At 38.9% G+C, this 14141-nt stretch overlaps 1 protein-coding gene across 2 annotated transcripts in view; it reads right to left on the bottom strand.

The window, feature by feature from the left end:
* Nucleotides 1-14141, bottom strand: part of ELMO3 (engulfment and cell motility 3) — a 284505-nt gene that overhangs the window by 191996 nt on the left and 78368 nt on the right. For both annotated transcript variants that reach the window (XM_069217282.1, XM_069217281.1), the window contains exons 7-9: nt 5070-5169; nt 2739-2890; nt 608-686 (exon numbers count right to left, since the gene is read on the bottom strand). In XM_069217282.1, coding sequence (XP_069073383.1) covers nt 608-686; nt 2739-2890; nt 5070-5169 — 331 coding nt within the window. The remainder of the gene's footprint in view (nt 1-607; nt 687-2738; nt 2891-5069; nt 5170-14141) is intronic.

Below are 14141 nucleotides of genomic sequence, written 5' to 3'. Positions count from 1 at the left end.
ATTGCCAACAGTGCAAACAACAGGGTAAATATCAGTTTGAAATACCCCAAAAACAACTGAGCAGGTCCTGGTGTCCTATGTTTTTCAAGATGCCGAAATTTCTTGATTTTTTCTCTTGGATAGGTTTACATTTATGAAAGATAATCCATCAAAAAGCATGCAGTTCGGTTAAATTATTTGCCACGTATCTGCAGATGCACTTCTAAAGAGCGAATAAATGTTATATTCCTGCTCGTAAAATGAAGTAATTTCAAATAAATCAAAAATATGAAAAAGGCAGGTTGTAAGAGAAATGTAACATCCAACTCAAGTGCGGGGGTCTGTATAACCTGGTGTGAGGGACTGTTTTTCATAATACCAAGCACTTTTCTAGTACAGCAGCCAATGCAGAAGTCCCGAAATCTGTATGCAGGAAGCTTGTTCTTCTGTGGCCCTTCCCTAAGGTCCGAGGGAAAACTGTGCTGCTGTGGTTCAAGCGCCACGTGTGAAGGAAGGTTGTGGAGTCTGTGGTCTCTGAGGTGTGTGAGTGATCCCTGACTGCATTTCTGCTAACCCTCCTCTCCTCATCACTTGCAAGGCAATGAGCCATGACAGCACTCCCTCTTACCCTCCGCTCTCCTTCACTTGCACTCAGCAGCAAGGCAATCAGTAAGGCCATGGCTTTCAGCTGGATTAATGGGTTCATCCTAGAGGAAAGAAAGAGACTTTGAGCAATCAGACGACTTTATAAAAAGTCAAACAGCTGAGGTGGGGAAAGAAGGGGACAAAGACCAAAGAAAGAGGCATTTAGAAGGGTGGGAATGGAAGGGAAGAAACAAAAGGCATGGGTGAGTAAAGAGGATGTGAGGACAGTGAGGACAGTAAAGAAGCAAGCATGGAAAGTAAGAGAGGGGCGGATGGAAAATCGAAAGAGGACAACAAGGAGAGAGAAACTCCTGTGAAACTCAAGAAAGAGAGGTCATAGAAATCAGAGGCAGATGTTAGAGGGCATGTGAGAAGAGCCCAGGAAAGAATGAGTAACAAAGGCAAGCGAATGAGAGGAGAAATGAGGGAAAGACCGGGAGCAGATACAATCATACGGGCACAGAGGACTAGAGGAGCAGCGGAAGAGAGGGGCATGGAAGGCAATGAGAGAAGTAGGTACAATCACTGTCAATGAGGAGTGCAGGAGGACTGGAGAAAAACCCTTAACAACCTTTCCCACTGACTGGAAAGACGTTTATTGAGGTGTAAGAGCCAGTACGTTTGCTCATCAATCCAGGCTGTTCTCGAAACACTGTGCAAGCAGACACACTTCAGTCCAAGTGGGAGAAAAGCAGGGCAAGCAGCTGTAAATACTGAGACACCCCAACCCTCCAATAATACATATGGGCATGGGCATACAGAGAGGAGTTTGATTTGGTGTTTGGATGTAGACCTCATCCGATAACCAGTTGTGATTAAGTGCCCGAGAACACTTTTTTCCATCTTAAAGCCATATCTTGAAGGATTGGAGTCGATGTACTTGTTCTTAATTGAGGGTGGATCTATAGATTAAGGCCCTGATTATGAGTTTACATGCTTTTTAGTGCACCTGATAAATAACAATACTATGGGGTATGATATTTATCGGGTGTAATAAATAACACCTATTACAAGTTGGTGGGAAATAACATGCAGATTTTGGTGTTTAATACACTAAAATGTGCATAGTACGGTAAGTACTGTATCATTTCCCCCCTTTAAATTTCGGCAGGTTTGATCTGCCAAAATTTAACAAAAGTTTATGTATTTAATGCATTTGATAATTGTTAGATGCTTTAAATACCTACTAACTCATAATTCTGTCCCGTGCAAAAACAGGGGTTTGCATATGGGTTAGACTATGATACTATTCAGGCTGCCACTTGTCGGGTTTGTTCATAGTTAGTATTGTACCCTACCTGTTAGACAAACCTGCTTTCCACTTGCATAAGCTTCCACTTTGCTCTGGAGAGACTGCGTGCACGTTAGCCAGCAGAGTAGCTGGTATAGGTTATTTTACTATTGGAATATTCCAAGTTAACTATGTGCAGAGAGATACAAATGGTTCCTCATCAATCATCCTTTACAGCTTGGGACCTTCATATCTATCCATAAGTGATCTTCCTTGGGGTTCTCCTGGTTTGATGGAAATGGCGTTCTCCATTGTTCCATGTGTGGACACTGGTTTCACTGGGTAGATGTGCACACTAAGTTTTATCCTGTATGAAGACGGTGGTTAAGGACTGCAACGCATCAGAAGAGTAACACTAGACCTAGGCAGCGAAAGAACCACTAGATGGTAAGCGCTATGGAAAATGACACACACACTCCAAAGTAAAGAAAGAGAGGGGTTAACAGGACTTGCAGACAACAATATTTGTGTGCGTGAAATTACCTGGGTAGTCAGACTTCCCCCCCCATCATGTAGGTAATAAGGATCTCTGATGTTCCTGACAACACAAATCACTTCTACAGAGTGAGGATGATCAGGACAGTGGCTTAATGTACCTGTAAGAATGTGGTGCCTACAAAGTAGGAAGCACGGGAGTTTAGACATCACAAAAAAAGAGATAATGGAAGATGAAAGGCCACAGAGGAAGGAAGGGAGGGTATTTAAACATCCCAACACATGGATGACAGAGAAGTTGGGGGTCACAAAGGATTCGTACAAAGGTGGGTGGGTGACCAAGAATACACAGCCAAGTGCCTGTAGTGAAGACAGCAGTTAAACTCACACAGTCAGATGTGTAACAAGTCTGTCCAGGGTCACCTCCCGTTTCACCAACTGAAAAAGTGTAGGGCTACTCAGTACCATATTCTCCAGGATGGCCAGAGACAGCTGCTGAACAGCGATATCCATTAGGTTTTTGTTCACGAAACTCACAATCTGAAAAATAGAATATGATGTCATCTTAAAGGCACAATCTTACTATAATATCATTTAAAGGGGCCAGAGTCTACAGAACTAGGAGCAATGGGTTCAAGATGGGAATGTCTATGGGGACATCTACTGTAGAGTTCTAGATAGCCTCACTGCAAAACGTATAATGCTAACTTTTCCACTGTTAGGATCAATTGATCGAAAAAGCTATCTAAAGAAAGCAATACATTATAATAATGTAACTTTGGGAGTTTAGTGACACAATGAACTTCACGTCTGCCACATGGAACTGTGCATGTTCTCGTTGATCTATTCTTTACCCATTAGACTGCCGCATATCAATGAAGAAATCTGTAATATATGGAAATCAACCTCCAGGTTCTCAAAGAAAAGCGCTCTCGGCTATGGAATGCAGCTCCTAAAATACAGATCCTTATCAAAACCTACTTTGCTAGTATACTTAGGGATTTCGTAGTTGGTACTGTCATATTTAACATCTGTATGACTATGAGTTATACTGTAATACATCCTAAACACGCTTATAAGGTTCCGATAAATTTACCAAGTGGCATTCTTAGCAGAAATGTTTACTGCTCTTTCTAACGTTCTTGAAAGAGAAACCCACAGGAAGCCACTAGGGAACAAGACATACTATTATACTAACGTTACTTATCGACTTTCACATTTGCATTATCAATTTGAGATATTGGTTGTCCACAGTGTGTTTAAATGAAAGCATCTCACACAGAAGGCATGCATTTACCAAATGCCTCAAGTACCAGAGCCACTAGCCACACCTGTTTATTTCATGGCATCACCTATAATTAGAGGGCACACTGAGGAACACTAGGCTACAGGGACCTTGCTTATAATATGAGTATTTTGTATGCATGTTTGCTTAGACAATTTGTAGAATGAACAAAGATCCCTCAAGCAGAAAATATTGCGGTACAATACATCATAGAGACACAGTGGAGTCTAAGGTTGAATTTCCAAATGGCTAATATTCAAGACAACACGCAATAATGAAGTCAGCATTGTTAGTTACCCATGCTCATAACAACTCAAATGACCAAAAAAAAAAAAAATGAGTCAGGGTACTCCTTTGTCTTAGACAAAGCATAAATTGACCAAAATGTCAGTGCAAGTAATGAACAAGGCACAGAGCCATGAGGAAGATTGAGCGGAAGACATGTCTATCCTTGCAAAGAAAGTGCTGAAAGATACAACAGAATACCCCAGTCCCTATGTCCCTTGCTGAAGACCACACTCCGACACAATAGGCTATGGAACTACGGTGTTGCACTGGTCATAGGAGGACAGCAATGTACAGCTTTCCAGTCATATAACCAAAATTATTTCTTCCATATGTAGCAAGTGTGGGGTGGTTACCTTGAGCTTAACACATGCAGAATTACAGGATCATTGTTATTCTGACATCCAGGTTGGGACATATTATTCAACTTTAGGGCAAACATATGGCTTGGAAATGACTAGTTTATAAAGAAACACTGTAACGAGTGTTGTGGAATTAAAAGTGCTTAAGAGAAAGAACCGGGATGAGATTTGAAGTTCACCTTTGAATTATTCTGTTATTTCGAGACCTTTCGCCAAAGCTCTTTTCATAAATCCGGAGGGGAGGTGGTTGGGGGGGGGGGAGCCAATGTAGGGTCTCTGCAACTCCTCTGGTCTTCTTTGCTACCTTTTCAACAATGTTGGTTTGAGGTGAAGGTGACTGACAGAAAGTCATTCACACCTGCATGGCTCAAAAAACTGTGATTCCTATAATCGGCGGAGACTCTGTGATTTTAAGAATCAGAGTTGCCAAAGCAATTCCGTAAATAAAATGATAAAGCAATACTGTGCACTACTTCAAAACGCTTCTCAGGGCCAAAACACTGAGCAGGGAAAAAAGAGGTAAATCAATTAATTTGATCCTAATTACATCACAATATCTACTGACTTGAACACTCATAATCAATTACATGCATAATGTTTTAAGCGGAGCCCTAACTTACCTCTAAAACAGCCTCAAAATGGCACTGACAGTTCTTTTTTATATTCAAAGCATCTTAGTCTGCCTTTGCTATTTTAACAGGCTTTGTAGTCACATGTCCCATCCCGTGCTCTGTATCCTAGCCAGTATTCACCTCACAACAAACTTCACTGCAAGGGATTTGTTTACCTTTTTAATGAAGACTGGACTCAAAGACTCCCAGGAAACAAAGCCGTGCTCCATCAGCTCCATGAAGGCCTTCAGAGTATGAGCCATGATCTCCCCAGAACTAAAATCAGAAAATAGCACTGAGGTTAAGTCAGCAGCCTAACAATGATAGCCATTGACTCGACATTGCTGACATATGTTGATATACAATTACTATGCATGCCCTCGATTTACATTGGTAACCAGCAATTACACACTCTTCTAAGTAAAACTGATAGCAAACACTTAACATATTCCACTCATTTCTATTTCTAGATTAATGCATATATTTGTTCTCACATCAGACCGAATCTACTGGTACCGTAGAGTCATCCCAATAAGCTATGCTAGCCAGACTATGCTCTGGTGGTTTCTCTTAATATATCAACATATAAAATCTGTATACTTCCATATTTAACCATTATGGAATCAGGGTACTTCTCAATACATGTTTAGCTATTTTTAGAAGGGCAAAACATTTTAATAAGTAAGTAAATCTAACTTAACAAGGTACTCATACATCAAGAACAAAGGGCCTGGTTTAGAACTCTAGGAGTGTGAAATTTAATAAAATATCTACTTGTCCATGGGACAAGATGCTTCATAAATCTACTTGTCCTGTAAAAAAAAGTCCACTTGTCACATTGGTGCCAAGTAGTGCTGAGACAAATCATGGTAGTAATCTCATTATATAAAAGATATTAGCCTCTCTAATTATGCCAGGGCTCATACTTTAGTATTGTTTGATTTCTGACAATTCCCTTTTTTGCCAACTTTCCACAAATCTACATGCTGGGGCTGAAGGTAGCGTTAAGCAATAGTCCTAGGGTTGCAATGCCCTTTTGAATCCGTGCAAACCTACTAATGTGCATGTTCCACGGGTTTTCGCAAGCTCTGCTCTAATCCGTTCCCATACTGAGAATGGTTGGAAATGTAGTCCTGACAAAGGCAGGTAATAAAACGTGTTTGGAGAGAAAGTGAACTAGTAAACGCTCAACAGATTTTCGCATGAACAAATCTACACATGCATTTTTGCTCATGCTAAAAAGCAGTTCACAACTATTTTCCAGGAGTATACTTTCCTGGTCTACTTCTGTAAATGTTTGTGAATTCATGAAAGCTGTTTTCTGCACTAATTCAAGGACATCTACCATGGGTGTACTTTTGTGAATTTCTTTAGAAATTGGGCCCCTTATTAGGCCTGGAGTTAACCAAGGCCTTTCGTTTTTATTAAAATTCTGTCTCTCTATCTATCGACTAGCTTCTGATCTTTCACAAGGAGCATATCGACACACAGAGTAGTTTTGTTCAGTGGCAGTGACTACCGTAGTAATGTGTGCTTTTTGAGACCAAAAACTATTATTGCTTTGTTGCCACTGTTTGTTATAATGGTGAGGACCTTTCAGCTCCCACAACAGTAAAGTCTTACAAAAACAATGTCAAAACAAGACAAACATTGACAAAACAATAAGGCAGACCACCAATATCAGACCTATTGAATTTGCCAGTGCTTGTTTATTTTCATGTTTCCCATTATCATGTTAAAACTGGTTGTGCTGATTTTCCATTATGAATATTTTTGGGAAATACTAGCATGCATCAACACATTTTAATTAATGATGCTTCAAAGAAATGGTACCTAAAATTTCACAGTAGTATAGCAAAAGTTTTTTCCTAGTTGAAATTCTTTGAGCATTTTATTTTGAAAGTAAAGGATCATCAATCTTGCTTTCAAGCCTCTGCACATATTCTTCAGAGAGCATTCTGGGAGCATTATTTGTAGCCTCATATTGTTAAACTTTGCACACCTGTGTACACATTTTTACACTGGAACCACTGTCCGTGGTTTCAGTCCGAGCTTACAACATTTCCTCAGAGCACTCACCATAATAAGAAAGGCTTTGCATTAATGAACCATAAATACATGTTCGAACAGCTTTAACATATGGACACAAATATTATCTTACAATGCCCTTCTTTGATCTATAAAGTGGTACTCTAAACTGGCAGCCAAAGGGTTTGTGCTGAAGGAGGTTTCAGCCTACTTGTCCCAAGGACAAAATAAACATGAAATCTTACCATCCGCCAAAATCTAAATCCCACTGAGGATAATGGGATTTAGATTTTGGCAGATGAGTTCTACATCAGGTCCAAAATGTTTTGGAAATTAGAAACAACAAATAATTAAAATGTTGAGGACAAACATTCCAAACAAAACTGAGTGAAAAACCTGCGTATGTTTATTAACATTATCAATTTTATATTTGGGGAATATTGTCTTGTCAAACACATTTTTGTCACAGACATAGTAAGTACCATGCTCGCTCTCACATGCAATGCTCTCTATGGGTAGTATGAGAGGGAGCCCACCAGAAAAGTTTCTGAACACACTGTAATTAAAATAATAATAATAATAATAATAATAATAATGTTTTGTACGATAACCTCATCATGATACAAAGATAATGTCATGCTGATTATAACACCTCTTCCACAATGGAATATACCACTCAGAGTATCTCTTTTTTGACACTTTTTATACTGAACATGATGTCTTTAGATAGCAAGCCAGTGGCTGTAAACTCTACTTTACATGCCAGGAATGTTCTTTCTCCATTTAAATATTTCAATATCCTAAAAGGCTAATTTATACCTGTTAGTAGCAATAGCTCTACAGTCCAGACTAATGAAGGCAAGACCAGATTCTTGTCACATGACTACAGTAAAAGAATGCTTTCACAGACTTACTTTGATATGAAGATGACAACTGAAGTAAGGCTACATTTGTCATTCACTATGAACCTTGCACTCTTTAAAATGTTTATATGTATCATGAAGAGATGGAACATTACTAAATTGTCTTCCACTCTTAAATCCATCTCCTAAAGCATCCCTTAGTGATTTTTACAAGAGCACAGAATGTGAGATAGGTTGCCTGCCCAGTGAGTACAACATACACGTCAACAGAAGGCCAGTTTACCCAAATGAACAGGCTTCCTTTACACCCTAGAGCAGTGGTCTCCAAAAACTTTTCTACAGCGCCCCCCAGTTGAAAAATAAAAATCATTGCCCCCCCCCCTCAGAATTTTTCACAATTACTTTATAAAGATGGCAATGTTTAAATATGTCTAGACGTATTTAAACATAGCAGTTAAGTACTGTTACCTTTTTAAAAGTGCAATAACATGTTTCTGCTTAAAACAAAACACTGTTATCTGTGTAATGCTTCTTTTGGCCAGAGCCTGGCACCACCCCCCCGGATCACTTCAGGCCCCCCCTAGGGGGGCCCACCCGGCAGTTTGAAGACCCCTGCCCTGGAGGCTTCTGCATATAAATTGCATTCTAGCCCCTTTTGTAATGTCCCCAAACTGTTTTATGTGTCTCGTCTCACACTTGCAGAGGGGGACTATAACAGTATATACAAGATGGCCCTCACTCAGAACATTGTTTTATGTCCATCCCATCCATTTACTTCACAAACAATTTCGTGGATTGGGTTTTAGTTATGGCAGGATGTATTTTATTAAGTGTTTCAGCAGTACCACATGCCATTTTCCAATAAAACCAACTCTTATATCAATGCTCCATATATAAATTATTTTCTTATCACTATATGTGCCAATAGTTACTAATACATCATTTGATGGGAATGAGTTTACCAATATATAGTCAATCCAGGTAAGTGAGTTGATGAGAATCTTTTTTTGTATATGGAGCATTTATATGAGTAACCAAAGAGGAAAATTGCAAAAAGAAATACGGGTCTTGTGTTTTCTACCATACTCTTTGCAAGACTCATTAGTCATAATTTATTTTGGATCAAACCAAACTTATTAATAATCTATCGGGAATAGCTCTATCCGACTAATAAATGTGTAATATTGTAGTGAACTAAGGAATTTGCTTATTACATGGAAAATCAATTATGTGAAAAGTATTTGATGTAATTGTGTGGTGTTGTGCATTCAACTGAATTTACCATTACTGTTATGTGTGCTTATCAACTCAAACCCATCTATGAATGGAAATATGCACCAGTAGGATTTTTAAGTAGGTAATGCAGTGAAAACAGTGGGACACCCAGAGACGGGGCACCTCGATCTTTAATATTGTTTTACAGCGTTGGTAACCTTTATGTAAATAATACAAATTCCTATGCTAGCTGTTGCAGGAGATTGTCCACCCTGAGATCTTAGGAATCTGGAGGAGGTAACTGGTTTAGATAAAAAGTGAGGAGGAATTGAAGATCTGCTCCAATAGACTGTATTACAGTCCTTCTACATATTTTTGCCATAACGAGACATCACTGAAGAGATTTGCCAAGATGCACTGCATCATCATCATCCTTTTTGTCATTATAGAAGGTCTCAGTGTATGTTACTATGTACAACCTAGCCGCATTGACTAGGTTAGAGTCCTCTGGTGACCAGTAACTTGTAGCAGATATCTTTCGTCTTGGCAGGCCCGTCTGTTAGTACTGAATGATTAGTTACCCAGCCTGGAGTAACTTATACCTGTACCTTCTAGTTGCCAACAAGGCTCCCAGGGTCCTTTCATATATGACTGTCCTGTTGATGATGAAAATGCAAGTAGTAGACTAATATATATGATATGGTATGGTGACATGGAGTATATCAGAATGAGACAGAGACGTCCGTCATAACTACTAGATTAACCGTCTACATCTTTTGATTAGAGGTAGGACAGACATAATCAATTAGGTCTTTAACGCTTGGGGGGGTGTTATGGCTACAGCCCTCTATGAAATTAGGCAGGTTGCAGGTCCTAGGGTACTGACTGACAGTGGTTACTTCTGACATTTGTTGGAAAGGAATATCTTAATGTTGGGATGGAGTAGTTATTATATTTCATCTGTATCTTGAGGTCATTGTAAAGTTATGTAAGGGGGAAGTTCCTCACTTTGGGTTGGGGCCTGTGTCTGTCTTCTTGGCAGTGTGTACAGGTCGGAGGGATCCTAAGCTCTGGACCATGCCTACATTAGTAGGAGGGGTTTTATCCCGTGGTCTACAGTTGACATTATTATCTCAGAAAAAGCTATGTTTTCACTTCTATTCTGAACATTAAATTATCCTTGATGCTTTGAATCTTGGCTAGCCGCAAGTTCCATGGCCTGGAAGCTTGTACCAAGAAAGTGGATCCTCCTGTGGATTTCCTATTGTAAGATAGTAAGACGGTCCATGATGCTACATGGAGTTTAATGTCTTATTTTGTTTGTATTGCCTAAATTTAATTTGCAGGTATAGTGGTCCATTTCCTTGGGAGCTTCTGTAGAAGATGCAAAGCGCTTCAAACATTAAACTTGTAACAAGTAAGGTGGAACAATGTGATCGGATTGGGTAAGGGGACTTAGGTAGATGTTGAATACGAGGGATGACTGGCGCCTTAAGGGACGTCACAATGTTGGGTGGGAGGGGCAGATTTAAAAAGTGGCAGGAAGGAATATCAAGATCTGATTTTCTTTGAGTTATGAGCCAATCCATGTTTGTGTACTAATTCTCTTGTGCACTCCGAAATGATTAAACCACAATGGATTCAGATCAAACTGTAAAACTTGAAGGCTTGGACGGCCTTCCATAATCGGATTACAGCGAGTAAAACTTGCTTCAACTGCAAACGATCATAGTCCCAAATGGCAAAGTTGAAATGAAGAAAACTTAAAAAAATTCAAGTATTTCATCCAAATCTCATTACTGTGCTTGAATTAGATTTATTTCATTATACAAAAAACTTTTTCCATAGTTCCCAGTGAATTTCGGACCTTCTATCCTTCATCAGGGGAATATCCTTATAACATCTAAAAAATAAAATAAAATGTATACCTATGTGGAAACCAGTCATCTAGAGAGACTGCCACCAACATGCATTGTGAAAAATATAGCAGCTCTTAAGTGTTGCCCACAACTAACTGTTAATGGGCGACACCAAAAACCAAATCAAACATATGCCACAACCACATAAAAAATTAAATGAAAAGTGCTATATATGTTAGAAAGACATAAACAGTGTTGTAATCTCATTCCAAACTAATAGACAGTTAGCTGTAATGAAAACATAAAATGTGGTACAAAAAAGAAAACCATTAAACCCACTGGTATAAGAGTGAAAGACATATTTATGTCAATTGCTAATCAAACATGATAGGTCCTCCAAAAATAAATCAGTGATAAAAATTAGTGAAAGTCTTAACAGTCACAAATTACCAAAACATATAAGTGGTCACCGATATGTGCTGTGTTTATAAAAACCTCAAAATAAAATGGTAACAGTGTATTGCCGAAACAAAATTCCCACCAGGGCGACGCCAACCTGGTGAGAATTTTGTGAACAGGTAAGCAAGTGAGCAATGGGTGAGTGAACAGGTTAGCATTTTCCCAGCAGGCACCGCCGAAGTTGAAAGATGTGTGTGAGCTAGATTGGCCTTTTAACAACAGTAATTGAGCGGCCATGTTAAAATGATCAAATAAGAAGAATAAATATGAAAACCACTGTAATATCAGTTATCTAGTGTGTATTAGATATTTCATGGTTAAACCTTTAAAAATAACTAAATCAGAAATCAAGTAATAATATGATGCTACTGCTACCTCTACAATTGTCAAAGAACCATTAAAATAACGGCAGCCATATCCATTTTAGGACATTTCTGACTTATCTCAAGTATAATCTGGTGGTGAACAGTGTCAAATGCTGCCAACAAGTCCAAAAGCAGTAAGGCATCCACTCCGTTCTTGTCCGCTGTGTGCTTTAGGTCGCTCCAAGTGGATCAGACTAACTCTTTCTACTAGCCGGTCAGAACCCAGATTGTTATAATCCGACATTATGTTATTTTCCTCAATACAATTTAAGAGTTGAATAAAAACTGTTTGTTTGAATAGTTTACCTAGGAATGACCTGTTAGATGTTGGCCTGTAATATGCTGTATTAAATGGGTTGATAAACTTCTTCTTGAGGTGTGTTCTAATATAAGATGTTTTCAGCTCTGGTAGGGAAGATTATAGTTTCAAGGATTTGTTTAGGATGCTTTTAGCTACTTTGCCTGTACAGTTTGTGTTAAGGATATCTTTGAAGATTTTGGGAAGTGCTGAGTCTGAAGATGATCATGTGGCTTGTCTGTGTTGATAATGTCATAGAGTTTATTTACAGGGCACTGAAGGTGGTGAGAGATGAGTAATTGGTGGTGTCCATCTCTGTGGTAGTTCTGTCAAATGTAGTGTAGGAAAAGAGTTGGCTATTTTGTCCTTGGGTAGTTTTAAATGCTTCCAATTTTGAGATTAGTTTCATGGATATTTTGTTACAGAAGACTGGGGATTGTGGGTTCTCTGCGTGTTGGCACTCTGAATTGCCAATACTACTGAAATGTTTTGGAGTTCCTTAAATGGGTAGTCAGCAACGTCTATGCATGTGGAGTAATGTTGTCTTTTTGTGTTTCTGAAGAACACTTTGAAGCCTCTGTTATAGTTGTGCAGTATGATTTTGTAATTTTAATTCCTTAATTTTCTTTATTTTGTCTATAGGAAGCCGAGCTGAGCTTTCATTTTTCTGATCTTATCGTTAGATCATGTAGTCTTCTTGAAGTTAACCCTGGCTGTGATCTGTAGCAGTATGCACTGCAGTGGAGATCCAGCTATGAACCTGGTCAGCACTGTTAATGACGTCACTACCCAAATAATGGCATCTGATTCAAAGTATGCCATTTGATATGACATTGTGTGTAAAGTATAATTCAAATTCAGCCTTCCACAACTCAAAATAATCACAGTCCACAATATTATCTCTGAGTACGCTGCATGGTTACATAGTTCATATTCTGATATTCACTTTCTGACTCTGTTCTTATTTAGAGTTTGTGTTAGCGAGCCTTCATTTACTATTTCCTCCGACATAGATTGTAACAGCATGGTAAATCAATTCCAATTCCAACAATATTGCCATGAATGGAATGTTGATAGCACGAAGAAGCTATTTTCTAAAGAGTCTGTGAAAGATGATGGCTAATTTTCCTCATCGATCTTCCTTCATGTCTTCCTGTCCCGTTATGACATTCAAATGTGGGTGACATGTCATGGTGAGGGAAGATGTAAGTTGAGGTGAGGAAAGATCGACAGTTCACTAAAGCACAATGAGAATCGGTTTGCAACTCCTCTGGTACGACAGGTGTTGTTATAAATCAGAAAGTAAAAACCTAGATGTTTGTAAATAAATATTTTCTTTAGAGAAATTGCCAGTTTCTAGTGGTAGGACAGCCCAGATTTAATAATTCAATAAATTTGCGAAGAGAGCATCCACTTAGAAGAAAAGAAAAGACAACCCATAATGGGTTTTCACAAGGGCTGAGTGGAAACCAGTCACTACTGTCAGTTCAGAAGGTGCAAATTAAGTTTGTATGGTGTAAGATATGATGAAGGCAGTGCCAATCATATATGCAAAGACACAATTTAGCTTTACTATTTTGCCAAATACTCTGCACAAATCAATGAACCGGCATATCATTGTAGGTTGAATATACACAAACACATTAATGAAGAATGTTATAGCTTCCAGTCATGTGAAACCAACTGAGCAGGATTCAATGGAACTTGTAATCCAAATTCAAATCGATGCCCATTTGTGGACTGGGGCAAGAAGGGCAGTGTTCTACTGGGTTCCACCCCGACACTTCTGGTTGTGTGATGGGGCGACTTGCCACCAAATGTCAGTGTCAGTTGTGCCATTAGGTTTGACAAGCCAATATCATGATATTTCCACTATGGTGTACTTACTGATGCTCTGTATATAAGGCATTGTTTCTAAACCATGACCATGTACTTAATTGGCAATTTACCTACAAACTCTATGCACAAGATGCTAACCCTAGGGGACTTCTACCTATGGCACAATTGTGAGAATAGTAACAAAATACAATAGCTGATGTGAAACTTGGACACACTTTGCACTTCCTCAAGCATACAACTAGCCTCACACATTGACAAATTCACTAGACCTGGTATTTGCATCTAAAATAGAGAGGGAAGTTCTACAATGTATTCCATAGTT

This window comes from Pleurodeles waltl, chromosome 12 (assembly GCF_031143425.1).
Source record: "Pleurodeles waltl isolate 20211129_DDA chromosome 12, aPleWal1.hap1.20221129, whole genome shotgun sequence".
Lineage (NCBI taxonomy): Eukaryota > Metazoa > Chordata > Amphibia > Caudata > Salamandridae > Pleurodeles > Pleurodeles waltl.
This window is presented reverse-complemented; position numbering and strand designations above follow the sequence as displayed.